The 27686-nt window shown below is 44.2% G+C and overlaps 2 protein-coding genes across 7 annotated transcripts in view; one reads left to right on the forward strand and one right to left on the reverse strand.

Moving 5' to 3' along the window:
* Positions 1-40: 40 nt before the first annotated feature.
* On the forward strand, positions 41-20535 carry TOE1 (target of EGR1, exonuclease). Of its 2 annotated transcripts, none has more exons than XM_061632769.1 (8): positions 41-148; positions 582-702; positions 1272-1312; positions 1758-1854; positions 2411-2569; positions 4066-4325; positions 15046-15220; positions 15770-20534. In XM_061632769.1, exons 2-8 carry the CDS (start codon positions 592-594, stop codon positions 16544-16546), a joined length of 1620 nt encoding a protein of 539 aa, XP_061488753.1. In that variant the 5' UTR covers positions 41-148; positions 582-591; the 3' UTR covers positions 16547-20534. The 2 variants fall into 2 exon arrangements, with proteins under 2 accessions (XP_061488753.1, XP_061488752.1); XM_061632768.1 differs by lacking the exon at positions 41-148 and adding an exon at positions 192-278 and having other exon boundaries at positions 15770-20535.
* TESK2 (testis associated actin remodelling kinase 2) overlaps positions 20491-27686 on the reverse strand; it is a 106560-nt gene continuing 99364 nt past the window's right edge. For 3 of the 5 annotated variants that reach the window (XM_061632763.1, XM_061632764.1, XM_061632762.1), the window contains one exon: positions 20492-24580. In XM_061632763.1, coding sequence (XP_061488747.1) covers positions 23580-24580 — 1001 coding nt within the window. In that variant the 3' untranslated portion in view covers positions 20492-23579. Of the gene's footprint in view, positions 24581-27686 lie in introns of all 5 variants that reach the window. The other 2 variants (XM_061632765.1, XM_061632766.1) reach the window with 1 other exon arrangement.

Below are 27686 nucleotides of genomic sequence, written 5' to 3' on the forward strand. Positions count from 1 at the left end.
GCCGGTTTGGCACTTGCAAAGACAGCTAGGTCTGCGCGCCACCCGTAAAGGAAGGACCCCAGAGAGCACGACGCGCCGGAAGCTGGTGGGTTTGGCTGTGAGGGAGATGGCGGCGTTTTAACTGGCTCGCAGCAGTCAGTTTCCAGAGGTAAGAGAAGGTCTTCTGTAAATATTTTCTGGGAGGAGTTACCCAGACATTGAGGTCAAGGATTTCTTGTGCAGATTATGCGCAATTCCATAAACGGCGTAGTGGCCAGAGACAAGGAAATTGTGGTGGGGTAGGGCCCAATCTCGCCTACAAGCTACCCGTTTTGGATGCTGTTGTATTGATAGCTTCTTACTGTTCCCATTCTAGCCCTGTTTGAACTTTAACGGGGTGAAACATTTACTATTCCAGAGGTTGTTGGGTTTTCTGCCGTATGAAACAGCTGTTCCTTTTTCTCGTTTCTGAGTTGTTATTCCTTGTGATGCACAGGGAACAATCTGTGGGTTGGTGTGTACTTTTTAGTCACTGGTCCTAAGAGCAAGATTAATATCTGGATTTTTAAAATAACGTATGACTTATTTTTTGTGCCTAACAGCCTTGTGACGATGACTTCCTTGAAAGTGCCAGTTATTGATGTCCAGAACAATAATTTCAAGGAGCTCTGGCCATCTATGCTCTTGGCCATCAAAACATCTAGCTTTATAGCTATTGACACGGTGGGTAGAGTTGCCCTTCTATGTGATTTATCAAAAAGTGTAAGGGGATACTGTACCTTGCGAAGATGAGGTTGTCACTTGGATGATGGCTGGACAGCAGCCTTTGCTTGGAAAAGCAGACGCTCTTTTTCCAGCTTATTCTATTGTAGAGAATAACTGCATTTTTCCCCTGTGGAGTTTTCTTTTAGAGCATTTCAGACTGGCAAAAGGGGTGTTCTGGAAAGTGCATAACTGAATTAGAGTTTAAGTTTGGGTACTATAGTTTCTGGCACACTTTCTTTTTCTTCTTTGTGGATAAGATTGTATGTATTTATGGGGGAGGAGGGTAACATTCAGAACACAGGAAGTTGCGTTATACTGATTCAAACATTGGTCTATCTAGCTATTGTCTACACTGATTGGTGGTAGCTCTCCAGGGTTTCAGACATTGTTTCCCAGCAATACATGGGAGACATTGGGGATTGAACTTGGAATCTTTTGTATGTAAAGCTCTAATGCTGAGTTACAACTTATTTTACGTAACTCATTTCACCAGAGAGTGGAAATCTAACTGTTATATTTGTCCATAGGAGCTTAGCGGGCTTGGAACAAGGAAGAGTTTGTTGAATCAGTAAGTAACATACTACTACCATCTGTTTACGTTCTGAAGTGTGATGTTCTAATTCTTGTTTTCTGAATTTTCCATTCCTTGTAGAGTGCCTGCCCATACTTTCAGGAGTCTGTCCGTCCCCGTCCCCCCCCCCAACATTGGTTGAATACTCTTCTATCAGTTTTCAAAATGGAAGCTGTTCATTGGCTTTAAACTATATGTGAGATGGATGGCTTAAAATGTGACCATTCATAGTAATCAGTCCTTTGAAGGCAGAAACTATTCCAGCTGCAGGGATCAGTCCCACATAGTTTGGAACTCAGGAAGATCTTTGTCTTTTTAGTAGTGAAGAAGGTACCAAATTGAATGGGAAGGTGAGACCTATCTTGTCAGTAGGGAAGCCATGGTTGAATGGTCTAAATTTCCTGTGATTGAGTTTGCTTCTTACTGAGGCTTCTTCCCACAGGTGTATTGAAGGACGATACAAAGCTGTTTGCAATGCTGCCAGAACGCGCTCCATTTTGTCTCTAGGCATAGCTTGTTTCAAGCAGCTTCCTGAAAAGGTACAGTGCTCAGCAGGGTGAAAGCCAGAAGATGTTGGTAATTCTGTTGGTGAGTTAAGAGTTTGTAGCTTACAGGCCAATGGTACATTAAAGGTAAGCCTTACTGAAAAGGTAAAGGTGTCACCACACTTATAGTGCGAGTCGTTTCCAACTCTTAGGGTGATGTCTTGGGACGTTTACTGGGCAGACCGTATATATCGGGTAGGATTGCCAGTTCCTTCCTCGGCCTTTCTTTACCCCCCAGCATATGCCGGGTACTCATTTTACCAACCACGGATGGATGGAAGGCTGAGTGGACCTCGACCCCTTTTACCGGAGATTCGACTTCCTCCTTCCGTTGGAATCGAACTCCGGCCGTGAGCAGAGCTTTGGCTGCGTTACCGCCGCTTACCACTCTGCGCCACGGAGGGTCTTACTGAAGCCTTACTGAAGTGATGCATAAAGTGACCAGCATTGATTTTAACCAATTAAGAGAGAGTTGTGGATTTCTAGGATATTACTGTTCACACATCTTCTGGGCTGTTCTCAATTTTTTTGACCTGGCTTGTGTTTACAGTCAGAGAACACATACCTCTCCCAGATCTACAACCTGACCCTGCTCTGTATGGAGGATTATATCATTGAACCACAGTCAGTTCAGTTCCTGGTGCAACATGGCTTTGACTTCAACAAGCAGTATTCTCAAGGCATTCCCTATCACAGGGGCAATGACAAGGTATGGGGACTCCTTACTATAAGGGATAAGTTTGGTGAGACCACAATAAGAAAATAACTGGCTTCACGCTTAACACTGGCATGACTTCACTTGCATTTTGCACTTCAGTGTAGTGGGAGTGAACTGATGCAGCACCAACATGGCTATCGACCAAGGCAGGGTTTTTATGTGGAACTTCTACAGAAGAGTCAGTCTGGTGGCAACCGAAGAGCGAAAACACCAGAGCTGGAGATTTCCTCTTTGCTAGAACAAGCCTATGCCCCTCATAGCAGACAGAGCTGACAAACTGGCTTCACAGAAAGAAGCCTGGGAACACATCATTTCTCAGGGCCAGAGTTGGGGGAGGATGAAAACGTCCCACCCTTTTGCCTGACTGCCCTGGTAGCTAAGCTGAATAAAGCCTCATCTCTGTCTAGCAGAGAAGATGGGGAAGGTGATGGAGCTTTCTGCCTCTTCCTGGGCTTCACCTCAGAGAAAACTATGTGTCTGATGCCAGTTCAGCCCCAAGACCTTGGTTGTGACCTTATGAATCCATTGGCAGAATTTGGCCTGTAGAACTGTACCGTCATAACAAGGGGTAGAGGGGGCTCCAGAGAGTCCATGCCATCCATCTTTCCTTTCGCACTTACCTCTGATGCCTTGGCTTTTGACACAGCAGCATAGTCATAACTGGGTAGAGTTTTTTGTTGTTAAAATGTGTTGTTGATGCGTTTGCTGCAGTTGGGCTCCTTTGGGAGGAAGGGCAGGATATAAATTCAATAATAATCATAATATTAATAATGATATGCCTGCCTGCAATGACCGCCCAGCACTACTTAGGCTCATCTTCATCCAGACATTTCCCCTAGATTCAGCTAGGTCACTGAGCTCTGGGGAGGCAGTAACACCACCACGGGTGCACTTTGCTTCTTGGGCTCTGAATTCCATGTAGGTCCCCCATCTCTTTTGATAATGCAGGGTTGTCTGCCCATGTCCACACAGGAAGCATCACATTCATGGATCACCTCTTCTACTGCAGGAAAAATGGGCTTCTTGCCCAGAGGATGTCTCAGAAGAAAAAATTCCTTTATAACATATTAGGTGAAAAGGATCTTTTTGAGCAGAGAGGCCTCTTGTGGCTTGTACAAGAGACTGATTCCAGACTACTAAAGGGCAATGTGGGTTATGTTTGGACCAAAGAGTTTCCCAGTTGATAGTATGTGGTGGTATCCTTGTATAGGATTGGGGATTTTATTGATAATGGTGAGTGTAGAGTAAACGGTTTCTCTGTGTTCTCTTTAGTCAGTTCTTTAGTTGGTAGCCACAGCAAGGGAACCAGTTAAGATTTTATTTCTTTTATTATACTCTAGTCTGATTATATTTGTTCTGCATGAAATGTCAGAGAACTGCATTATGGTATTTTAATAGCTGAGCTGTAGGATAGATCTACTAGAGGAAAACAGTGCAAACACTGGACATGGAGTAGCTAACTTTACCCCCTCTCTGCTGTCTCACAGGGAAATGAAAGCCACAGCCAGACTGTCCGTACTCTTTTCCTGGAACTGATCCGAGCCAAGAAACCCCTTATCCTGCACAATGGCCTAATTGATTTGGTCTTTTTGTACCAGTGCTTCTATGCTCACCTGCCTGACAACTTGGGCACATTCACTGCTGATCTTTCAGAGATGTTCCCAGCTGGCATCTATGACACCAAGTATGCCTCAGAGTTTGAGGCACGCTTTGTGGCCTCTTACCTAGAGTATGCCTACAAAAAGTGGTAGGTATCCCTTGCCTGGTAAACCTCTAACAACCCTAACAAGGATTCCTGGGGTGACATTGGACTGTTGGTCTCACCGGAAAGGTGGTTTTCCTAGGTATCATGCTATCACCTGAGTTATAGCACCATCTAGCGTCTGAAGGCAAGAATGTACTGACGTCAAGACCTGGGCTGCTCCAGCCCCCCACCACTCCAGTTCATTTGTGATGAGACCACAGTGAGATATCTGACCAGCAGTAATAAGTACAACAGGCACAACAGCAAGGAAAATAAGGGCAACTGCCCAAACGAAGAAGCAACAACATCCAGAATATATACACCAAGGTCTTGACTTCACACATTATAAATGTATTAACTTTATATCCTTACCAGAAAAATGTGTATGAAAAGATGATACAATGCAATATACCCAGGCAGCCTCCAACAGGGAGGGCCGTGATTGCACGATACCTGGGAAAACCACCTTTGAGATGAGACCAATGGTCCATTTCCCCCAGGTAGCATGCCATCATGTGGGATGTACTAAAGCAGCCCTAATAGGGAGGGACCACCCGCTGCCTACATATGAGAAACAACCTGTTGCAGGACACGCCTCCTGAAAGAGGCGTTGGCAGAGGCATAGCAGTCTATCTTATAACGCCCAATAATTTTATTTATTTATTTATATCCCGCCCTTCCTCCTAGCAGGAGCCCAGGGCGGCAGACAGAAGCGCTAAAAACACATCAAAACATCATAAAAACAGACCCTAAAATACAAAACTACTTTAAAAACATTTTTTTAAAAAAGCTTTTAAAAATCTTTAAAAAAGGGTTAAAAAACATTGTTTTAAAAAAACAACATTAAAAAGCAATTCAGACGCAGACTGGGATAGGTCTCAACTTGAAAGGCTTGTTGAAAGAGGAAAGTCTTCAAAAGGGGCCGAAAAGATAACAGATGTTGTCTGGGATAGACCATACCGCCGCTCTGCAAGAGGTGCATTGGTTGCGAACGCAGCCATAGTGGCTGCTGATCTAGTCAAGTGTGCTGTAATGTTGTGAGGCGCCGGAAGCTTGAGCGATTCATAGGCCAGGATAATGCAGGCATGCAACCAGCAAGACAAGGTGGATTTAGTAACTCCTCCCCCCCATTGTTCTTGGGTGAAAGGATACAAACAAGGAATCTGTTAGCCTTATGTCCTGGGTATGAAACATAAAGCTTGAGGGCTCTGCAAACATCTAAAGAATGCCAAGCTTTCTCTAAAGGATGAATGGGATTAGGGCAGAACGATGGAAGTACAGTGTTCTGGTTGCAGTGGAACACAGAGCTTACTTTGGGTTGGAATGACATCAGGATGTAACACAACTGAGTCCTTATGGAATACAGAGAGATAGAGGACTGATGACAATGCTCCCAACTGTGACACTCTTCTTGCCGAAGTGACAGCCACCAGAAAAAGGACCTTGAAGGACAGCAGTTGCACCCTGAGGGGCTCAAAAGGAGGGCGCTGCAGTGCTTGCAGCACTTTCTGTAAATTCCAGGATGGAAAATGGTGACTGCTGGAGAAAGGAAATCAGCTCCTTTTAAAAAATGTTTAATCAGCGGATGTGAGCCCATGGGAATACTGGAAGGGTTAACAGACAAAATTGAAGATATAGTGGAAGCCTGGTGATAATAATAATAATAAATTTAATTTCTGTGTCGCCTATCTGGCCAATGGCCACTCTAGGCGACGTACAAAATCGTTAAAACACAATATGACAAAATACAGTAATACAATATAAAAACAGTATAAAAGCAATACAGCTGGAACAACAATATTAAAACAGGGCAGGAGGCATTTCAGTCATAGCAATTAACCCTCCCCGGAGATCCCGAAGGCCTGTTGAAAGAGCCAGGTCTTTAAGGCTTTCCGAAATACATTTAGGGAAGAGGCATGCCGGAGATCTTGTGCAAGGGAGTTCCAGAGGGTGGGGGCCGCCACTGAGAATGCCCTCTCTCTAGTACCCGCCAATCTAGCTGTTTTTGTCGGCGGGATTGAGAGAAGGCCCTGTGTGGCCGATCTTGTCGGGCGGCATAATTGGTGGCGTTGAAGGCGCTCCGTAAGATAAACTGGGCCGAAACCGTTTAGGGATTTAAAGGTTAATACCAACACCTTGAATTGGGCTCGGAAAACAACTGGAAGCCAGTGTAGATCGAACAACACTGGTGTGATGTGATCCCGGCGGCGACTGTTCGTAAGTAGTCGAGCCGCCGCATTTTGTATGAGTTGTAGTTTCCAGACCGTTTTCAAGGGTAACCCCACGTAGAGCGCATTACAGTAATCCAAACGAGAGGTGACCAGGGCGTGTACTACCAGTGGGAGCTGATGAACAGGAAGGTAGGGTTGCAGTCTTCGTATGAGGTATAGTTGATACCAGGCTGCCCGGCTCACTGCCGAAATCTGAGCCTCCATGGACAGCCTGGAATCAAGTACAACCCCAAGGCTGTGGACCTGGTCCTTCAGGGGTAGACTCACCCCATTGAACTTCAAGTCAACATCTCCCAACCTCCTTTTGTCCCCCACAAGCAGCACCTCGGTCTTATCGGGGTTTAGCTTCAGCTTGTTCCTTCCCATCCATCCACTCATGGATTCCAGGCACTTGGACAAGGTCTCCACAGCCAACTCTGGCGAAGATTTAAACGAGAGATAGAGCTGAGTGTCATCTGCATATTGGTGACACTGCAGCCCAAATCTCCTAATGATTGTCCCCAGCGGCTTCATATAAATGTTAAATAGCATGGGAGAGAGGATAGAACCCTGTGGCATACCACAACTGAGAGGCCAAGGGTCTGATACCTCCTCCCCCAACGCTACCTGTTGGTACCTGTCGGAGAGAAAGGAACGGAACCACTGTAATACAGTGCCTCCAATTCCCAATCCCTCCAGGCGAAGTAAAAGGATACTGTGGTCGACAGTATCAAAAGCCACTGAGAGATCGAGGAGGACAAGAAAGGTGAATTCTCCCCTATCTAATGCCCTCCTCAAATCATCTACCAGAGTGACCAAGGCTGTTTCAGTTCCGTGACCAGTCCTGAAACCCGATTGGTATGGATCCAAGTAATCCGTTTCATCCAAGTGTGCTGACAACTGGTTGGCCACCACTCGCTCAATGACCTTGCCCAAAAATGGTAGGTTCGAAATTGGGCGGAAGTTATTGAAAACTTGGGGATCCAAGGAGGGCTTCTTTAGGATGGGCTTTACAATTGCCTCCTTGAAGGCTGATGGCATCACACCCTCTTTCAAGGATGCGTTTACCACCGCTTTGATCCCCTCGCCCAATTTCTCTCTGTAGCTCATAAGGAGCCACGAAGGGCAAGGATCAGTAAGGCAAGTGGTAGGCTTCACAGACGAAAGCACCTTGTCCACTTCCTCAGAAGGGAGAAGCTGAAACCGATCCCAACTTACCGGCGTGCAACTGGCCAACTCTGGTTCATCCACTGTATCCACGGCGCACGGGATCGAGCTCCATAAGTGTGATGCAAAGTGTTGGCTTTCAAACCCATCTTCTGACCTCTTTGAAGAAACTGTGAGACTTATTGGACACTTGCAAAGGTTGAAGAGCCTGGGAAGCACATCAGTTGGAAAAAGCAGACCATGTACTCTGGTAGATCTAGATGCCAGAATGGTATCAATAACCTTTGGCTATACACCTGTGTGTCCCCTCAAACACCAAGCTGTCAGACGCAACCTGTCAGGATCTAGGTGCCAGATCGATCCCTGCGAGAGAAGATCTGGTCACGCTGGCAGCCTCCAAGAATCTGCTATTAATAAGGAAAGCAGGTCTGAGAACCATGGCGGCAAGACCAGAAGCACCATTTGAGTCCGTTCACGTCAAAGCTTCCTCAAAATTCTGCCCAGGAGGGAAACAGGAGGTAAGGTGTACAGGAGGCCGGCCGGCCAAGTGGTCAGAAGAGCATCTACGGACTCCACTCTTGTCTCTAGGTACCTTGAGAAGTACCAGGGAAGCTGTGACTCGAAACAAACCGATCCACTGTCAGGTTGCCGAAACAAAGTTGGAGGAGATGAAACACTGCTGGATGTAGTTTCCACTCCTCTGGAATCACATGCTATCTGCTGAGCCAGTCTACAATGACATTCAGAACCCTGCTGAGGGACATCAGATGACTCTTGGCCAAGTCAAAAATCAGGGCGGCCCCGCCTGGAGGATTTGGGACCTTGTACCTCCCTGCCAGTTCAAGTGCAATTTCACACAGGTGTTGTCTGTTCAGATCAATATGTAGCTCAGATGGAACACTAGCTGGAAATGACGAAGGGCCTGATGAGCCGCCCTTAGCTACAGCCAGTTTATGTTGTGACCCTTATCCGACATGGACCAGGTACCTTGAACAAATTGGGAGTTGCAGTGGACCCCCCAACTGCTCAGATTGGTGTCTGTTGTAATTATAGTCCTGTCTGGATCTCTGAATGGAGTCCCCTTCTGGAGATTCTGAGTTGCAGACCATCACTGGAAGGAGTATCACAGTGAGGGGAGTAGACAAATTTTCCGATGTGAGGAACTGGCAGTGTCTGACTGAAACTGCAATAAGGCCCATTGGAGTGGACAAGTACGACAACAAGCCCACAATACGACATGAACGGTGGATGCAAACGCCCAGTGCCTTTGCGAGCAACATTACGTCCGCCCTCGAGCAATGCATCAGGAGTCGTGCCATGTCCCTGATTTTGGAATCTGCTCTGGTGATAGGACAACCATGCCCTGAGCTGTGTCTAGCATAGCTCCCAAGTGCTGTAAACATTGCATAGGATCTAGGTGACTCTTTTCGATATTGACCAAGAAGCCGTGGTCCATCAGAGTTTCAAGGGTGCGGTAATAAATAAATAATAAATAAAATTTTATTTATTGGTCGCCTATCTGTCCAGCTTAATGGACACTCTAGGCAACTTACAATAATAAAATACATAATATACAGTATGCAAAACAGAACACAATCATAATCAATTTAAAATCAATTTCCAATTAAAACATCATAAAACTAACCCTCCCCAATCCCATAGGCCTGCCTGAATAGCCAGGTTTTTAAGGCTTGGTGAAAACCTATCAGGGAGGGAGCATGTCGAAGATCAAGAGGTGAACGTGAATCAAGGCCTGGTCCTTGGATTCTGCCCAGAGCAGTAGGTCATCCAGATACAGATAAATATGTACCCCTGGAGCCAGAGATGAGCAACCAGGATGACCATCACCTTGGTAAACGCGCTCAGAACCAACGAGAGACCGAATGGCATGGCCCGATATTAAAAGTGTTGCTGGCCAAATGCAAACCTCAGGAAACATCTGTGGGCAGGGCAGATTGGAACATGGAGATGCACCTCCTTCATGTGAATGGAGGCCAGGAAGTCCCCCTCCTGCAGAGCTTCTATGATTGAGGCTAGGGACTCTATTTTGAAGCACCGGTATTTCACAAACCTGTTGAGAAACTTGAGGTCTAGCACCGCCCTCCACGAAAGATCTCTCTTGGGAACCCCAAACAGGACAGAGTATACCCCCACATAACGTTCGGCCTGTGGTACTGGTTCTATGGCCGTTATCTCGAGAAGGTGTCATATGGCTTCCTCTATTATCCTTTGCCTCTCTTGAGAATGAGGCAGAGGGTGGGCAAGAAACCTGTTTGGGGGGGTTAACCAAAACTCTTATTTCGTAACGGTGCCATATGAGATCTCTGACCCAAGAGTCCATCGTCAAATGTAGCCACTGGTTTGCATAATGGAGTAATCTGCCACCAATGGGAATGACATCAGTATTGCCTCCGCTGACGAGTTCCCCTTCCAGATGATGAGGATGAGGCACCTTGTCTCCCCTGGTGCTGAGATTGGAATTGTTGTTTGGGCAAGTTCCCTTGGAGGATCGAAAATAGTTGAATCGAAAATCGCGGCCTCTCCCACCAGGCCGCATTCCTTGAAATGGCTGAAAAGGACGGTATGGGGTGAATCTCCTAAATGACCTTCGTCCTCCTTTTTGTTTGTGGCTAAGACTGGCTTCCACTTTTCCTTGGGGGTCTACCAAAACTGCTTTCAGGGCCTCTTCCCCAAAAAGCATTTTCCCTGTATACTGAGCCGTAGAGAGATTGACTCTGGCCATGGTATCTGCATCCCAATGCCGGAGCCAGAGTGTCCTCCGTGCAACTACTTTGGCCGCCAGAGCCCGTGCTACAAACTGAGTCATGTCCAGGGTGGCATTGGCCACAAACGCAGCTGACTTGTGAAGTTTCACAGGAACGCTTCTGAGTTTGGTGGGGTCAGGACTGGATTCATTGAGAAGTTAGTCCAGCCACATCATGGAGGCTCTGGTAAAAATCAGAGTTGCGCAAAAAGTCTGGATGGAATAGTCAGTTGCCTCATGATTTTTACAAAGTGTAAAGTCGAGTCTTCCTTCAGATGGGTCCTTGAGGTGGGAGTCTCCTTCTTTTCAAAAGAAAGACCTGGACACCAAACTTGAAATTGGCTCATCCACGAGCAGAATGTTCAGGCGATTCAAAAAGTCTGAAGCCAAGGCATAGTGTTTGTTAGCCAGGGCTGAAAATCATCGAGCATGCAGGAGTTGAGCCCATTCCTCCTTAGCCAGCTTATCAATGGGGTCTGCAACAGGAAGAAAATGATCTCACGATCTGGGGGTTCTCAGAACCCTGACCCCCTTCACTGGGGGAGGGGTTGGTTCGATCTGTGAGGATTGGAGACCCAGAGTTTCCAGTGTTCTGCAAAACAGTGGAAAGTAGTCTGACGAGTCAAACTGGTGGTAAGAGGTATCCAGCTCCATATCTGATTCACCACTCCACTCATCTTCCTCAGACTTGAGTGGTCCTGACTCTGTCACCTCGCCCCCAATTCTGTCTCTGGTAACATCGAAGGGATTCGGTGAGCCTGCTTGATCTTGATCTGGACAGCAGTGATACACAGTAGAGTTGGTGTGAGGTTGCGTACGAGCCGATCCCCGAGAGGCTGGCACAGATTGGTCCAAAGGACTCACCAAGTGGCAGCGACTGCTTGTGAAAACGAACCCAACAGGGCATCCTTCAGCTGAGAGACAAATTCTGGAGTCAGCTGCAACCCCAGCAGAGGAACATGTGTGCCCATCTGAGGGTCCAGAGTCATTGGCTGCACCTGTTGAGGCAGAGAGGAGACAGGTGCATCAGTCTGGTGAGAAGCTTGGGCACTAGCCGTTGAGGAGGGCTGATGGTCCAAGGATGTCTGAGTAGGAAAGCCTTCGAAGCCCTCCCCTGATGACCCTGCAGGTGAGTGAAAGAGGGCTGTTCATCTCTCTTGACCAGTCTCCTGCCCTATAACAGTGGCTGAGGTAGAGGGGACTTCCGGTGAGGTTGGAAAAGATAAATATCGTGCTAGTTTAGTGGCCAGCTGGGTAGGTGCGTTTAATTTTGACCAGAGCTTTGGAGTGGTGCTTAAAAGCCTTGTGCCTAGTAGACTTGTGCTGAGGCGTGGCAGAGACTGAGCACTGCTGTTCTGCCACTGGCGCCTGGCCTACCGCTGGTGCTTGATCTGCCATGTTATACATGCACATGAGCGAGGGGTGCGGTGTCAAACACACACACACACACTGGAAGAGGGGTGCGGTGTGAATAGGGAGCATGGGTAAACGCCCACAGATGAGGGGAGCGGTACAGCTCCAAGTGCACTTCTAGTGCTGAGTACAATAAAGTAGGAGCTCAGGTACACGCACACGGTAGGAGTATGCAGTACAGCTCAAATGCACTTTCAAATTCTTCTTGTCTCCATTTTTAAAATATAAATATCTAGAATGAGACAAGCTATACCCTCCCTGCCTTCGGCCGAAGTAGGAAAAGGGTAGGGAACAAAATAGAGAACAAATGAAGAAAGGAGCATATAGCAGGCTAAACAACAAAAAGAGCGGGAAAAATCACCCAAAATGATGGGTGGGTGGCGAAAGAAAAAGGATGGACAAAATGGCAGCCACTGAAAGGTGGGAGGAAATGGCAGCCCGACAGGAGGAGCGAAGCCCCAAGCACTGTACAGCTAATGGAGAGGCCTCAGGAGTTGGGCAGCAGCCGCAATTCCCCGAAGTAAAGCGGTGAGCAAGAGCGGCTAAATGGGCCACAGCCGTGAGGCCCCGTCAGACAGAGCCAGCAGGGAGTGCCACCGAGACCACAAGCTGTGGTCAAAAGCCACCATTTGGAGCCGCTGCCACAAACTCCAAACCAGCAAGGGATGAATCGGGCCTGCAGCCGGGAGCCTGAAAAACCTTAAAATGTGTGTCCACCAGTTGGAGCCGCAGCTGTGAGCTCCACACCAGCAAGGGGAGAGGTTGGACCCACCACTGTGAGCCCGAGAAGCCCAAGGCGACCACACGCAGTGGTCAAAAGGCACCTGATGAAGCTGCAGCTGCAAGCTCTCAACCAGTGGGGGGGAAATTAGGCTCTCGGCCATGAGCTCAAGGTCAAAAATAAAAATGTAAAAAGACCCCATTTAAGATGGGGGAGGTAGGATCTGTGGGGCTGCAAGTGTGAGCCCCACACAGAGTATCTGTAAAAGAGAAAACGAGAGAGGTTTACCAGGCGCAGCCACGAGCCGGCAACCTAAAAGGGGTGTGTGAAATAATCAGTTAACTTTAAACAAAGGGAGAGGCTTGCTAGTCACAGCCACAAGCTGGCAACCTAAAAGGGAAGGTGACGATGGACTCAATTGTTAAAACTCCCTAGTCAAACAAGACACCTATGAAACAAGAACAGATTAAAAAACAACACCCCAACAACACACAATAATAATAATAATAATTTAATTTATAAGCCGCCTATCTGGCCGATGGCCACTCTAGGCGACGTATAATTTAGTTGCAATAAATGCATCATAATAAAATACACATAAAATACATATAACAGTAAAACTATAAATAAAGAACAATAGCAGTTCAGAGTAATAGGCGATTAGTCCTAAAAAATTAACCCTCCCCGGAAGTCCCAAAGGCCTGTCTGAAGAGCCAGGTCTTCAAGGCTTTGCGGAATACATTCAGGGAAGGGGCATGCCGAAGATCATACGGGAGGGAGTTCCAGAGAGTGGGGGCCGCCACTGAAAATGCCCTCTCTCACACACAAACTACAAACTACATACATACTGTAGGAAGAAGAAACAGCCTTGGACAAAGGCAGGAATGAATGGGGGGGGGGCTGGAGCAACCCAGGTCTTGACTTCAGTACATTCTTGCCTTTGGACACTAGATGGCCCAATACATGTGATGGCATGCTACCTGGGTTAAACCAGTGTAGCACAAGGAGGCATTTGCCTGCTCATTCAGTGGAGCTTTTCCTTCCCCTCCCCCCTGCAGCCCTCTGTGTGCCCTCCAAATCTCTTCAAGGGTTGAGAAGAGCCTCTGGACCAGATTTTTAGGGTGTGGAAGGGGAATCCTTGTGCATGCAGAGAAACATAATTGGATGGCACCCCTGGGCTTTAAGTAAGAAGACAACTGCTGCCTTCAAGCTGCTCCTTGGCTTCTACTTTTACAGGAACAGACTCAGATTTCCACATGAATGGATAGAGGACAAGTAGTAAGAATACCACCTCAAGTTAGTGACTAGACTACAGAAGGTTTTTTCATTTTCTATATAGACTGTTCTGTGTTTATCTTGGACAAATACTGTTTAAACTAACTAGGAATAACCCTACAATTGCATGAGTAGCAGTTGGGATTCTTTTGTATTTTGCCTCTGGCAGCTCCTACTCCCCCAACCCAAATGGTTTACTATGCTTCACATGCATGCACTTTACATGCCTACAACTTTTCTCAAGTTCTGCTCTAGCAGAAATGCCTTCTAAGTTTTATCTTAATGTTGAGTGTTGCGAAAAGTAGGATTTCTTCAGCAGCCACAACCTCATTTGGCTTTTTGGGCAACAATGGGAGCTATATGTTCAGGCGACTGAAACCTTTTTGCTACAAGGGACTGGATTCTGGGTGAAGCCTTTTGCTTAAATCTGATTTACAAAAATTTGACTGGCCTTACTGGTGACTATAAATAATGGGTAGCTACCAACCCCACTCCTCTGTCACATGCAGAGGACTCAAGAGAGGAAGGGTCAGTTGCTCCCTGGGCTTTGAAAACAGTAAACTGCAGCAGAGAGGATTCTCACTGGTTTTCAGTGTCTTCCAAGTATGGCATGAGGCAAAAGACAATCCTTCCTCAAATTCTGTGCATATATCAGAAAAGTATGGTGGGAGATTGTTCCTGCCTCAATTTTCTGTGGCAGGAAAATGAAGGGGTGGAGTCTTTCATGTTGTGTTTGGCAATTGGCAGGTGGTCACCAAGAAAAAATTAGTGGCTGCTGGTGGTGATCACGTTTGTGGGACTCTGGCCAAACTGCTCCTCAGGTTTTCAGGACTGATTACTATGTTTCCTCCTCATCTCTCTCCTCCCTTCATGTAATCATTAAAGGAGAGGTTTGCCTACTGCTGAGAGGACATGTTGGGGAGATGCTGACACCCTGTAACTGTATGTCAGGTATTTGGCAGTCCAGGGAATATAAAGTTATGCTGATAGTATTGCCTTTTAGAGATTGCATAGCATTTGTGTGTCTTCTGTAGTTCCTTTTTTCTACATGTGAAGGGCTGTCCCTAGATTTTTCTGTGAGTACAGGGAAAAAGAGCCCATCCTGAAAGCAGCTGATTTCCTTGCTGTGATCTAGGCTCTTACCCAGATTTTAATGCAGTTCTTGTCTTGCAGCAAGCGAGAGAATTACAGGCTGAAGATCTCCAAAAAGCAGTATCTCATTATAGAATTCTGCAACTACCCTGCTAGTATAGCTTCCTACATTGATTACCGCTTCTGCTCTCTGTCAGATGCCAGCCAAGCTGGGCTTGACCCTGCAAACAAAGTCACCATCTGTCAGACATTTTCTGTAAGTATCACTTTTCTTTGCCTTTTACAGCATATAGGACCTTAAAAGCTTGTGAAAGTAAATAGTAGATAACTCTTCAGTGGGCTGGCTATTTTCAGATAGACTGTGTGGATAGGCTATCTAGGATGAGAAACAGGATGTTTGCTTGATCTCTTCCAGGAAATCTGTACTGTAGTGGGAGGTAAATGTTTATCCTGATTCTATGGAGAATTTTAAAGGATGGTGCCTCACTTTGCAGTCCTCTGGTCAAAATAGAGAGTTAGGGGTATCTGGGAGCTTACTAGGGGAAGAGCCCTGCTGGATCAGGTTAAAGGCCCATCTAGTCCAGCATTCTGTTCCCATAGTGGCCAGCCAGAAGCCTATGGGAAGTCTATAAGCAGGACATGAGACCTAGATGACCCAGAATATTTTCTAGGAAATCGGCATGGTATGATTCCAATCATGAGAAATGTTCAGGGGTTAACGTTGGAAGCTGCTCTAGAGTAACTTAAATTCCAATGGCGATAATAGTTTCTCAATCATGTTAATGGTTCTCAACCTTCCTTACAGGCCTATGGCTGGTGCCCAGATGGGCTAAAGTGTTTGCAGTCTCACAATATTGACCTTATAATTAATGAAGATGAGAACCACAAAGAGGACAAGCGGAAGAAAAGGAAACAGAAATGGAAGCGTTGGAAGAATTTTGTAGAACCCCTAAAAGAACCTGAATTGGGAAGTCCTGAGAAGGATGGAGCAGTGTCTTGGAATATGGAGGATGGTCCCCCATCAAAGCAGTCATGTCTCAGCACCATGCTTGCTCCTACTGTAGACTGTGTGGGTATAGAAACTGTATCCAGTAATGAGGAGAGTTCCATGGATGTGGAACGAGAGCTAGGCTCTGACACTGCAACTGATGCCAAGATGGATGAGGAACAAGCCAGTACCACAGAAAATGAGGGCATCACTTTATCACCTTCCAAAGATGGGCAGCAGGAAAGGGTAGCAGGGATTGAAGGATCAGGGCCAAAGGTCCAGCTGGAGAGTGCTTCTGCAGTGATTGTCCTTTCTGGCACAGAGAACCCAATGGCACCTGTGCCTGGCTGTTCAGAGGGTGGTATTCACCGGGCTGGCTTTGATGCCTTCATGACAGGTTACATTATGGCATATGTCCATATGTTCAAAAATGATGAACACAAAGACTTAAGTGAAGGGCCTTGGTTGCCAGACTGCCATAACAAAGTGTACCTCAGTGGGAAGTCTATGCCCCTTCAGATAGTGAAAAGTTTGTTTTCTAAATCCTCCAAAGCCCACAGCCAGAAGATGAAGTTGGCTTGGGCCAGTAGCTAGAGCCAGGAGCCTTCCTACTTGTGACTCCAGATGAGAACTATTGAAAGCAACAGCTTCTACCCAACTTCGTCATATAGAAGCAGCAGCCTATGTTTTTAAACATCTGCACAATTAAATTACTTATACTAGAATTTCCCTTCTTGTTTGTTAAGGGTAGATCCTTAATGTACATAGGGCCAGGCGACTTGTCTTCAGTATGAACCTCCTACGTGTACTGGGAGAAGCCTGAATTTATAGCATCTTAGTCTGTTCATTCATACAAACACCATGAGAACTGGCATCTTATTTCTGTAATGACCACGGAGACCACTTCTCTTGCTACTACCATAGAGAGATAAAACAGCTGCCAGATATAAGTAATGCTATGATATTTAGCCTGGTACAGGACCTTACACCTATTCAGTTTTTGTATGATTTAATTCCCAGATCAGAGATTGTCAGGGAGCATATATTGAGGCAGTATTTTGTTGATGCAATTAAAGTCCATGTGCAGGGGATGTGCCTCAGCACAATAATCAATTGTTGATTATCAGGCTGAGGCACAGAAGATCTAGTATAAAGCCCTGCTACTCACAGTATCCAAGACATTCTCCTAGTCCAGCGGTCGTTGACATTTCTGTTGTGAAAAGACAGCTTCTAAACATAGAACGTAGCTTTGTCAAAGCTAGTTTTAGGGGGGAAACAGTATTTTTTTTGGCACTCTCCTTTTCAGGCTCAATTATAAACTTTCCCTAGCAGATCCAGTAACTCTATATCCCAATCATACATAACAGAAGAAAGCAGTGAAGGACTTCCTCCTGGAAACCAGGAAGTAGCAGCGCTGTTTACCTGGAAGAGACATTAGGCTAACTAGTGGAAAGCATTAAAAGTAGAATTGAGCATGTTGGAATTTCTCTATTGAGATGCGTAGCGCTGCGGAACGGAGAGTATTGAGCGAGCTGTGTGTGTTTGAATCTTTGTTAAGATTCTACCTTCCCTGCAAATTAGTCAGACAGAGACTTTAAGCTTTAAAATAAGAAACTACTTTATTCTGGAAGTACATGCTTGATAGGAAAGAGCTCTATAGCTAACTAGCTATGCTAGAGCAACGAGCACTGGTCCCAGTACTCGCCCTCATCCTGGTTGAGAGGAGAGACAAAGAAAAGATGGCTGCTCCCCTGTTGAGAGAAAGAGAACACTGAGAAAGGCGGGAAGGAACTGAGATCAACATTCCTTTGCTTATCAGCCTAGCAGGAAGGGAAGAGATGGCAGGATCAAAGGGATAGGTATAGCCTCAACCAGCAAGAGGTCTAGCTCGCTCTAGCTACCCTTATTAACCCCATGCAGCCTCAACCCACCAAGTTGGAGTTGAACCTCATACATTCCAACAGAGCACACAGGAGAACAAGTCTTAAGAAGAAACAGCATGGCTTGTGCAAAAAGAAATTGTGCTTCAAATGGCCACGGTCTTAGAGCAGGGATCACTAACCAGGGATTGGACCAGGGAGCACATTTCAAATTTTCAGTACTGAGGGTGCCAGTCACAAAGGTGCTGTCATGGGGGGCATCAAACCACCTCATATTTATCATAGCAAATCAACTATGTCCTGCTGGTCCTGATTGTGGAGATGCTACTGTTAAAGGTACAAAAAAACTGTTTTCCACAATGCCAACTCTAAGCCAAAGCCTAGGCTGCCATCCTATACCCACTTACCTGGAAGTAAGCCCCATTAACACAGAGAGACTTCTGAAGTAGATATGTATACCATTGTACTGTAAAGTTAACTATACAGTGAATTCTTAATGAGTCCCTGGACATCAGCTCCTGCACAGGAGCAGACATGCCTAAACCTCTTTGTGAACTTCTCATATTTTGCACTTGGCATTTGTGGAAGGGATTCTTTAACGTCCACCCACAGCGCTTTCAGAATTCAAAATATGCCTACTAGTCCAAAAAGGTTGGTGAGCCCTGTTCTAGGGAATATAATTATCTCAGACAAGCCTACCACAGGAAAGATGCAGCAGGAAAGGTATGCCAAAGGACAGGGCAAAACAGCAGCTCTTCAGGACCCCAGGGATTCCTATAACCCCCTGCCCAAACAAATCACTTATCAATCCCTGCTCAGATTTCACTCGTTGGGTAAAGACACTGACCGGCAGGAGCAGCCAGGGTGGTTCATTTCACAGAAATCGCTTAAAAGAGTATCTGTACATTTTGCTTTATTATTATTTTTTTCTAGGAAGACTAGAGACTTTTTAAAAGTTCCAGACCTTTACCTGATCTCCAGCTGAATTGCTGGTGCTGCATATCAGGAGGGAGAGGGGAAGGGGCAAGGCAGGTCAGTTGGTGTGGTACAAGCTTGCCAGACTTCACCTCTTGCCAGCGCATCTGCAGCACGCCAACCTTGCCCCAACCTTCCCTCTCTGTCCCAGTATGCAACGACTCAGTTGGAGGGAAGTTAGGCAAGTGGCACAGCCCTGCTATGTCATCCATGACTGCCTAAAACTTGTCAGTCATGGCCCTCTTTGAGCCGTAAGAGGACCATGACTAACAAGCTTTAGGGAGGTGTGGATGGCATGGTGGGGCTGTTTGCATAAACAACAGGAAATAGAAGTTGAGTGTAAACAGACCATTTTGATCCCCAAAGCTCTATAGCAGGACCAATGGTATTCAGCTTCTTTGTAACCGAGGTGGTGTAAGATGAGCAAAGTAGTGGCTAAATTTGCAGACTGCACCAAATTAATCAGGAAAGTGAAAGCCCAAGCTGACTACACAGTTCCAGTCAGATCTTGTAATGAACAAATGTAAAGTTATGCACACTGGGACAAAAAATTCAAACCTTCCAAATACACTGAGGGTCCTGAACTGGTAATGGCTAACCAAGAAAGATCTTGCAGTCTGGTAGATATCACAATGAAATCCTCAATTCAGCGGTGGGAGTGCGGGAGGGAGGATTCCATACTAATTAAGAATCATTAGGAAATGGATTGAAAATTAAAACTCAGAATTTCAAAAGCCATTACAATACTATAGATAGTCTGGTCACTCGTCCTCAAAAGAATATTAAAGCTGGGGGGAAAAGAGCAATCAAAACTGTAGGAGGAAAATCTAAAAAGCATGCAGGGCTTTTTAAGCTGAGGGATGATAAGGCAGGACATAACAGATTTATAAAATTATGAAGAGGCAGAGAAAGTTTCCCCCCTCATCACAATAAAACTCAGGATCACTCCATGTAAATGATTGGCAATTGATTCACAACCACTATAAAAGTATTTTTGAGTGATTGGCTTTTAAAATGCAGACATAAAAGGTGGTGATGGTACTAGGTTAGATGACTTTAAAAATGTGATTAGACAAATTAATGGAGTATTTGATCTAACAGACATAGCAGAAGAGAGCCAGAGGCAATAAGCCTCTGAATATCAGTTCCTGGCGAGGACTATTGTCCATGTGTGGCCACTGTAGAAGAAACAATGTTGACCCTTTAGTCTGTTCTAGCACAGTTTTTATGAGATCAGAAGAAAAGACTGCTACCTGCGGGGGAGGGAATGCATTTTCTATGCCGCATATCGTTGGGTACTTGGGAAATGTGCTGTCTTACTATAGAAACAGCTTCTTAAAGAAAACAAATCTGGATCCCTCACAACTGTTTGTTGCATGAAAACATGGAATCCTGAAATAGGTGAAGAAACTGCTATAAAAGGACTCCTCACCAAATCAGAACATTTATCAAAGAAGAAACCTATCATATCCCTTAAAATATTATTGTTTGTAATAGATGAAGTTGTCACACACAGAGATGAGCCTGCAAATACTGAAATCCTTGATTTTAAACATCCACTTGCCAATGGGTATATTTCAGAGACTATTTAGTACTATGTATTGCATTCTCCTTTAGCTTTGTCTTTTCAACAACAAAAGTAAATTTATTTTTTATTCTGAAAGCAAATTAGGAAACAGATTACAAAAACTGACAAAACATATTCAAACACTTTAAACTAGATTCATCTTTGGTTACTTATTTCAGTTCCAGTAAAACAATGCTTCTGTAGCTCAAGAAAAGAGTCAGACCAAATAAAACATAAAAAACAGTATTTGCCTTCTTTACACATTCATAAATATCTGCAGTTTTAGAAAAAATGTTTTGCAAAGTTTCTTTTCTGGCAGTGGTAAATTATACACAGGCTACAAACTTTTTTCCTAAGATTTAATGACAAAAGTTTAGCTATGTACAGACTGCAAATATTAAGACATAAAATTCCTTCATAAATATGAAAATAGATCTTGCAAAGATCTGGAAACCGTAATCAAATATTTGGCTGTCCCCAAAGGTTATTTTTGCATAGAAATGTAGTGACATGCAGTATAAACAGCAGCATTAAGTGCAAAGAGGAATTATTCAAGTGTCTGTAGTTAAGCTGGCAAGAAATACCAGTGTTCTTGGACAAGATACAGCAACGAAGAGTAAGCCTATCACACCCCTGTCTTCTGTTGGGGTAGCAATTTGTTACAAACATTTATACACAGTCATCTTTCACCAATCATCCACAAGTATTGCTGCTAACGTGCTTAATAATGTATTCTAGAAAGATTGAGTGAATTAAAAACAGATTGGGGATATTAGATGGGTCTGCAGGTGGTTTATAAAAAAAGCAAGATGCTTCTGTCAGCAAATCAAAAACATGATAAAAATAAAACAACTCACTATTGTATTTGTACAAAGCATTGCATTTGTCTGGTCACATTCAGTATTGAGTACAGCTAATGGCCAACAACTGCTCGGCAATACTGGCTTTTAGACTGCATAGCCAGAAGGCCATGGGTTCTTACATGTTGCACAGTGGATAGTATAATTTAATTTTAGCCACGCAATGACAAAGGAATTGGCTTTTACATATGCTCTTTCAAAGACAACTCCTTTCCAGTACAGTTTGGGCTGGGAAGACTTCATACTTTCTGTACCAGGATAAGAGACTAGAGCCTTATACCAGCATTCTATTAAAAAAGCAAAGTAGCTATATAAATAACCCTCTACCACAACTTCCAAGAAAGACTACCACTTCTGAGAGGGTGCTTGCAGAAAGATTGCATAAGACCAGGAAAAACATACTGGGGGAATAAGATCAGACAGGCCACTTGTTCAGATCTTCACAAACAGTAAGAGCACAAGTAAAACATCTAAAGGCTCCAGGGTTATCGGAGCCCACACATCAAGTCATAGACCAGAATAGGCAAAGTGCGGACCCCTTTCATAACTTCTAAAGCAAACCCAAATGCTCTGTTTTTCATTATTCATGCACCAATCAAGAGGAAATGCTTCTGCCTTGGGGAAACAAAATTACACCATACCCAAAGTGTGCCTCAAAGCATCTAATCTGAAGTGAGCTGGTATTACATTTGTTTTTCACTCTCTAAATAAAAAAGGTACGTGTAGATAATAGCTATGGGGATTCTTTCTGGTTGATCCTGAAAAGGGCAACAGATTGAAAGAGCTGGATTGAAAGAGCTAGAAATCCAAGTTAAAATGGATAATGAGGATAACCATAGTTCCTTGTTTAAAAGACAAAATCTCTGGAAGGACACTTATATAAATAAGCACAGATTGCAAAGAGATTTTGCTGCTGTCAAGTTTGTAACACATAATTCTTAGGCAAGAGGCTGTTACCTATTTTTCAAGATTTCAAGATCCCCAAGTTATTGCATGGTACTTTTTGTGGATTTTCATCCTTTCTATAGTTCCTTTTTGAGGGGGTGAATAGGAGAGAAAATTTACACACATCAAGAGTCAGCACTACTTTTTATTTCTTCCCCACAGGGGAGTTCTCATTAGCCTAATATACTAAATAAGGGATTCGAATCAAGACTTGAGACTCCAGTTCCTCTTACTCAGTCCATACTAACTTCTCTTCTTTGAGCATTCAATGCTGGACTTAATAATCAAAGAGGCTAGAATGGACTGGATATACTACTTTTGCAGCTAAAGTCAGAGTCTAACAAGCAAGCATCTCTCTTGCAATGGGCAAATCTCAGGTGAGGTAAATGGAGAAGTTATGCAAAATGTAAATACAGATCACATTTCCATATACCCACACATCTGCTCAGAGTGTGTGAGTAACCCACATGGAGAGACTGACTGAAGAGTGGCATACAGAGCTGGATTTTAAGACTATGTTGCTGGGGAGGGGCTGGTTTACTTTCAAGAGCTCCCATGTCAAATACTTGGATGGCCATATGCTTAATTCCTTCTACAATTTAAAAGGAATAGTAATAGTAAAGAATTGCAAACACAGCTGTTCATCCTCTTTGTGCACTGAACACTTCAAATTTATCGAATAGGGATTTGGTTGGACAGCAGCAACCATTATTGCTGAATGAAAATGAGATGGACTTCTCTCTTGCTCAGGATTTCAAGCGTGACCAAATAAGTAATAGTTAAAGAAACACCTTCAAAACTGGATTGGAAGAAGCTTAGCTAGTGCAGTCAAGTCAAGTCTTGTTTAAGGAAACTTTGAGTTTCAAGCCAAGACATAATGACAGGTTCATAGTACTGGCTTTAAACTCAAACTTGTAATAAGATGGTAGCTTCCTATACCTCTGTTATCTAACTAGGGTGTCACAGCACTGCCAATTTCAAATCTTTTATACTCATGCAGTCATTACACTGGCTCAGCAATTTCCAGAGAGAGAGAGAGTGTGTGAAAGATCCAGATTTTTTTAAAGGATACTGCTAAGTTTGGAATAATTCGTTCAGTGAGATCTAAAACATGTACACACACTCACAGAAAAATAGTTTCTAAGTAGAGTTAAGCCCAGGATCCCGTAATTATGGCCCCACATTGATCCAGGCATCTCATGGAGATGTGGCAGTAGCTGTCTACTGAAGCAAGCTAAGGGATTATTATCTCACACACTTTGACACTCCTGTGTCTCCAAATACATTTTGGAACCTCCAAATGGACCGGTCTGGTTGCTACACTTTGCGAGAATGTTCTGATGTAGGAAATTAAAACCAAAGAAGTGAGGAGTATGTCACCATGGTATTATGGCAGAACTTTAAATATCACATTTTGATTGCTCGCTTACTGGTGCTGGTGCATTTGAAGATGGCAGAGAAACAAGATTTGAGATGTCACTATCCACTGCCTCAAAAAGAGAGGCTTCTCTGTCTGGCTGTGAGGAAGGGTTAACACTGAACAACAGTTTGGAAGACTCCAACGTAGTGGAAGGCATGTTCCTTTGAGTTTCATCTTCTACTTCCATATCTTCGGAGGTGATACAGCTCATAAACATCTCTGAGGATCTATTTTCTGAATTCTGTATCAAGATACTATCCACATTTTGGGGATCTTGCAGGGCTTGCCCTGTGGGCTGTCCAAGCTCCTCAGCTAAATTTACAGGACAGTATCCATTTTTGTCCTGTGGCTCCAGTCCATCAGAATAGTCCATCTCTTCCTCTTGCAGGGGAGGAGGAGGAGACTCATGCCTGTGATGTTTGGCCTGAAAAGGAGGAATCTCAGACACTCCATATTTACTGCTGCTCAGTAGCTTCTGCCGCACCTCAGCCCCCAGCTGGCTGGGATCACACCTACTAATGGTTGAAGAGAGATCCCCAAATGTACTATAATCTTTATGGACAAATTCAGGGGAGACTGGAAGTGATCTGCTCCTTCTCCCAGGAAGGAAAGAGGAATCCTGCCAGTCAGTGCTATAGGTCTGCCTGAATGGGGGCTGGTTCATCTTCAGATATCCTCCCGCCTCTGGGGAGTGCAATTCGAATACAAGTGATATCACAGATTTGCTTGGCAAATCAAAAAATTTGACCTTTCCTCCTTTCAAGTCTTCCCTAGAATTGAAAGGGTTTACTTTCCGATTTGCCCCTTTGCTTGGTGTGTAGTAGGGGTCCTGAACATTAATCTTGCGGCAAGGCTTACGTGAGAAGATGTCTGACTGACTGCGTGATAGCCAGATATTACGCCGTGGACGGGGTGACTTAGGTGGAATCTTGTCATCCAGTGAACTTAGCCTTTTGACTCCTTGTCCCCTTTCTAGTAATCCTAAAAAGGAGAGAAAGAAAGAAAATCAAATTTAAATTAATGATGGTGTTAGGGGCAGGATTGGAATACAGATTCAGGAAAAGACCACCAATGTACATGTGACATTCTTGAAATTCCTCCACAAATCCACACACTTGGGAAATGTATGAACACATGAAATTCTGTATCAGAAGAGATCTCTCTTCATCTCCAAATAATTTTTGTTCAGCGTAAGTAGGAAGTAAAGGTCAAGTATAGAATATTAGTATGAATAAACAATGTTTAAAATCTTGTAAGGATTGATATGGAGAAACCAAAAGAATTGGGCATGTTTAGCCTGGAGAACAGAAGACTGAGGGGAGATATGATAGCACTCTTCAAGTACATGAAAGGTTGCCACACAGAGGGCCAAGATCTCTTCTCGATCATCCCAGAGTGTAGGACACTGAATAATGGGCTCAAGTTGCAGGAAGCCACATTTCGACTGAACGTCAGGAAAAAATTCCTAACTGTTAGAGCCATACAACAATAGAACCAGTTACCTGAGAGGTAGTGGGCTCTCCGACACTGGAGGCATTCAAGAGGCAGCTGGGCAGTCATCTGTCGGGAATGCTTTGATTTGGATTCCTGCATTGAGCAGGGGGTTGGACTTGATGGCCTTATAGGCCCTTCCAACTCTACTATTCTGATTCTATGGTCTCAAATTCTTCATGCTCACCCAGAATCTAATACCTAAGTCAATGTTTTCCTGTCTTCAGTTTCATTCTGCATAGATCATTAGAAGGGAATGGAGTCAATTATCAATTCTTATTTTCAGTCTTAAGTCTTTTATCTCTCAACTGCATGGGGGCAAGTGTTTTCAAATGGCCAATGTAACAGGAAATATATCCTTTTTCATTTATATTTTTGTGCTCTGTGCACTAGCAGATTGTTCCCAAGAGCAGGAGTTGGGGAGGACAAGTCACCATGCAATAAGACTATAATATAAATCCATGCTACTGAAGGCCAACGCTTTCAACAAGTGAGGTTTCCCTAGAGCAAAGACACCCCTATGCTGTGAAAGGTGAAGGCAAACAATAATACTTCCCTCTGGAAGTGAAGAGGTTATATTCCACATCAGCTTTGAAACAGCACATTGTCCAGTGCAGAAACTAGGACACACAGCAGTTGCGCTTGGGGGCAAAATCTGTTAAATACATTTAAATAATGCATCACTAAACAGAGCAACTGCAAATACTAAGATCAAATAGTAGGTGTCTAGCCATGTAACACCTTCCTCTAAAAATTTAGAACAGATACTCAAATTTCTACTGCAATTTCTCTAAGCACTGCAGGTGGCAGTGTAATGCATTACGAGAAGGAACAATCCAATCCCAACACCGATGCTACCTAAATTTTAATATGTTCTCTATATGTTTCTGGTGTATTAAAGAATTTGAATTGACCGGCACCGATACAGAAACTTTTTGAACAAGTTTCAGTGTCCACATGGATCTCCCATATATGCAAGGGCTTCCCCATTCTGTGCAAAGTCAGGGGCAGCTCTACTCATATGTCTCTACTGCCCTTAACATTGCAATGAATGAGGAAGCCAATATGTTCTGGATCAAGTTGACAATGATTGTCCCTGCTAAATGAAGGCACTTTTCAACACATTACTCAATCCTTATTATATTGTATGTGATGACAACAGCTATGGCCAAAAATGTACCCTTGGATTTACTTGAACTGCACAATTTTCACAAACCAACTTGCAGCAGTAGTGGGTTTTTTTTAAAAAAAAGCTGCAAAAATAATTCAAGCTGATCTGAAATACTCCCTAGGAAATACTTGGCAATGGTCGGCCTCTGGTTAAAGATCAGACTTCACAAGCCATCAAGGAACAGCTTAATTGTGATGCAGTTCCTGGAATGTTTCACAAGGGTACACCAAACATACGGAGTTTGCTTCTAAAATTAGGTATTAATACTCCCAAAGTGCAAACTACATGAAAAACGACTAGCACCTTGTAACTATGTATGTGACATTTTCCTTATGAGGTCTATACAGTTGGAATTTTGGTAACAATACACTTTGGCTTTACAAGAGAGAGAAAAAGGAATAAAAAACCCCAAGATCACAGAATATGCAAATAAGGTGTTCCTTTCAAAAAATAAACAGTAGAAATGCCAAGCAATTAAGTGCTTGTAAGAAGTGGTCTTCCTCATTTGTCACAGCCTATGATGTATAAAAAAATGCCTCTGAAATATTAGCAACAGCTTGTTCCCACAGTGGAACATCAATATAGTGGAGCCTTCTACCATCATGCCAGGGGACTCCTGTTGGCATAAGTGTTGAACTACCAGTGGAGCGGCACATATGCAACTTCCTAAGGCCCTGTCAGCCATCTTTACAGTGGGGCTAGGATTGCTCCCTAAAGTCTGCAATCCAATGCACACTTATATAATAATAATAATAAAATTTTATTTTTAGGCCGCCTATCTGGCCAAATGAATGGCCACTCTAGGCAGCGTACATAGATTAAAATAAGATACAACATATAAATACAATTATAACATCAGTCTTCAGATAATCAGCCCACCCACATCTGTACGTTATGAAACTAAAATTAACTAGGAATCCTGTATGCCCGCTGAAACAGCCAAGTTTTTAGTCCTTGGCGAAAACCTACCAGGGAGGGGGCATGGCGAAGGTCATATGGGAGAGAGTTCCAGAGGGTGGGGGCCACAATCGAAAATGCCCTCTCTCTGGTCCGCACCAGCCTAGCTGTTCTCACTGGTGGGACCGAGAGAAGGTCTTGTGAGGCTGATCTCGTCAGGTGGCATATTTGGTGATGCTGGAGGCGCTCCTTTAGATAAGCATGGGAGTAAGTCACTGAACATAGCTGGATTTACAGCCCTATGCTATGTATATGCACTTGGAAGCCTGAATGAAATTAGTTTTTCTAGGATTTTCTTGAAGTATCTTTTTTGGATTAAGGATCAGAGGAAGTGATTAATACTGAATCAAACTGATTTTTGCATTCTGAGATAAATTAAAGTTAGTCCCTGTGCTTTACCCCTTCAAAATATATTACAATTCAATTTAATAAAATTTGGAGCCTGGAAAGAATGCTATAATACAATCC

The sequence above is a fragment of the Rhineura floridana genome, chromosome 6, assembly GCF_030035675.1.
Source record: "Rhineura floridana isolate rRhiFlo1 chromosome 6, rRhiFlo1.hap2, whole genome shotgun sequence".
In the NCBI taxonomy this organism is placed as follows: domain Eukaryota; kingdom Metazoa; phylum Chordata; class Lepidosauria; order Squamata; family Rhineuridae; genus Rhineura; species Rhineura floridana.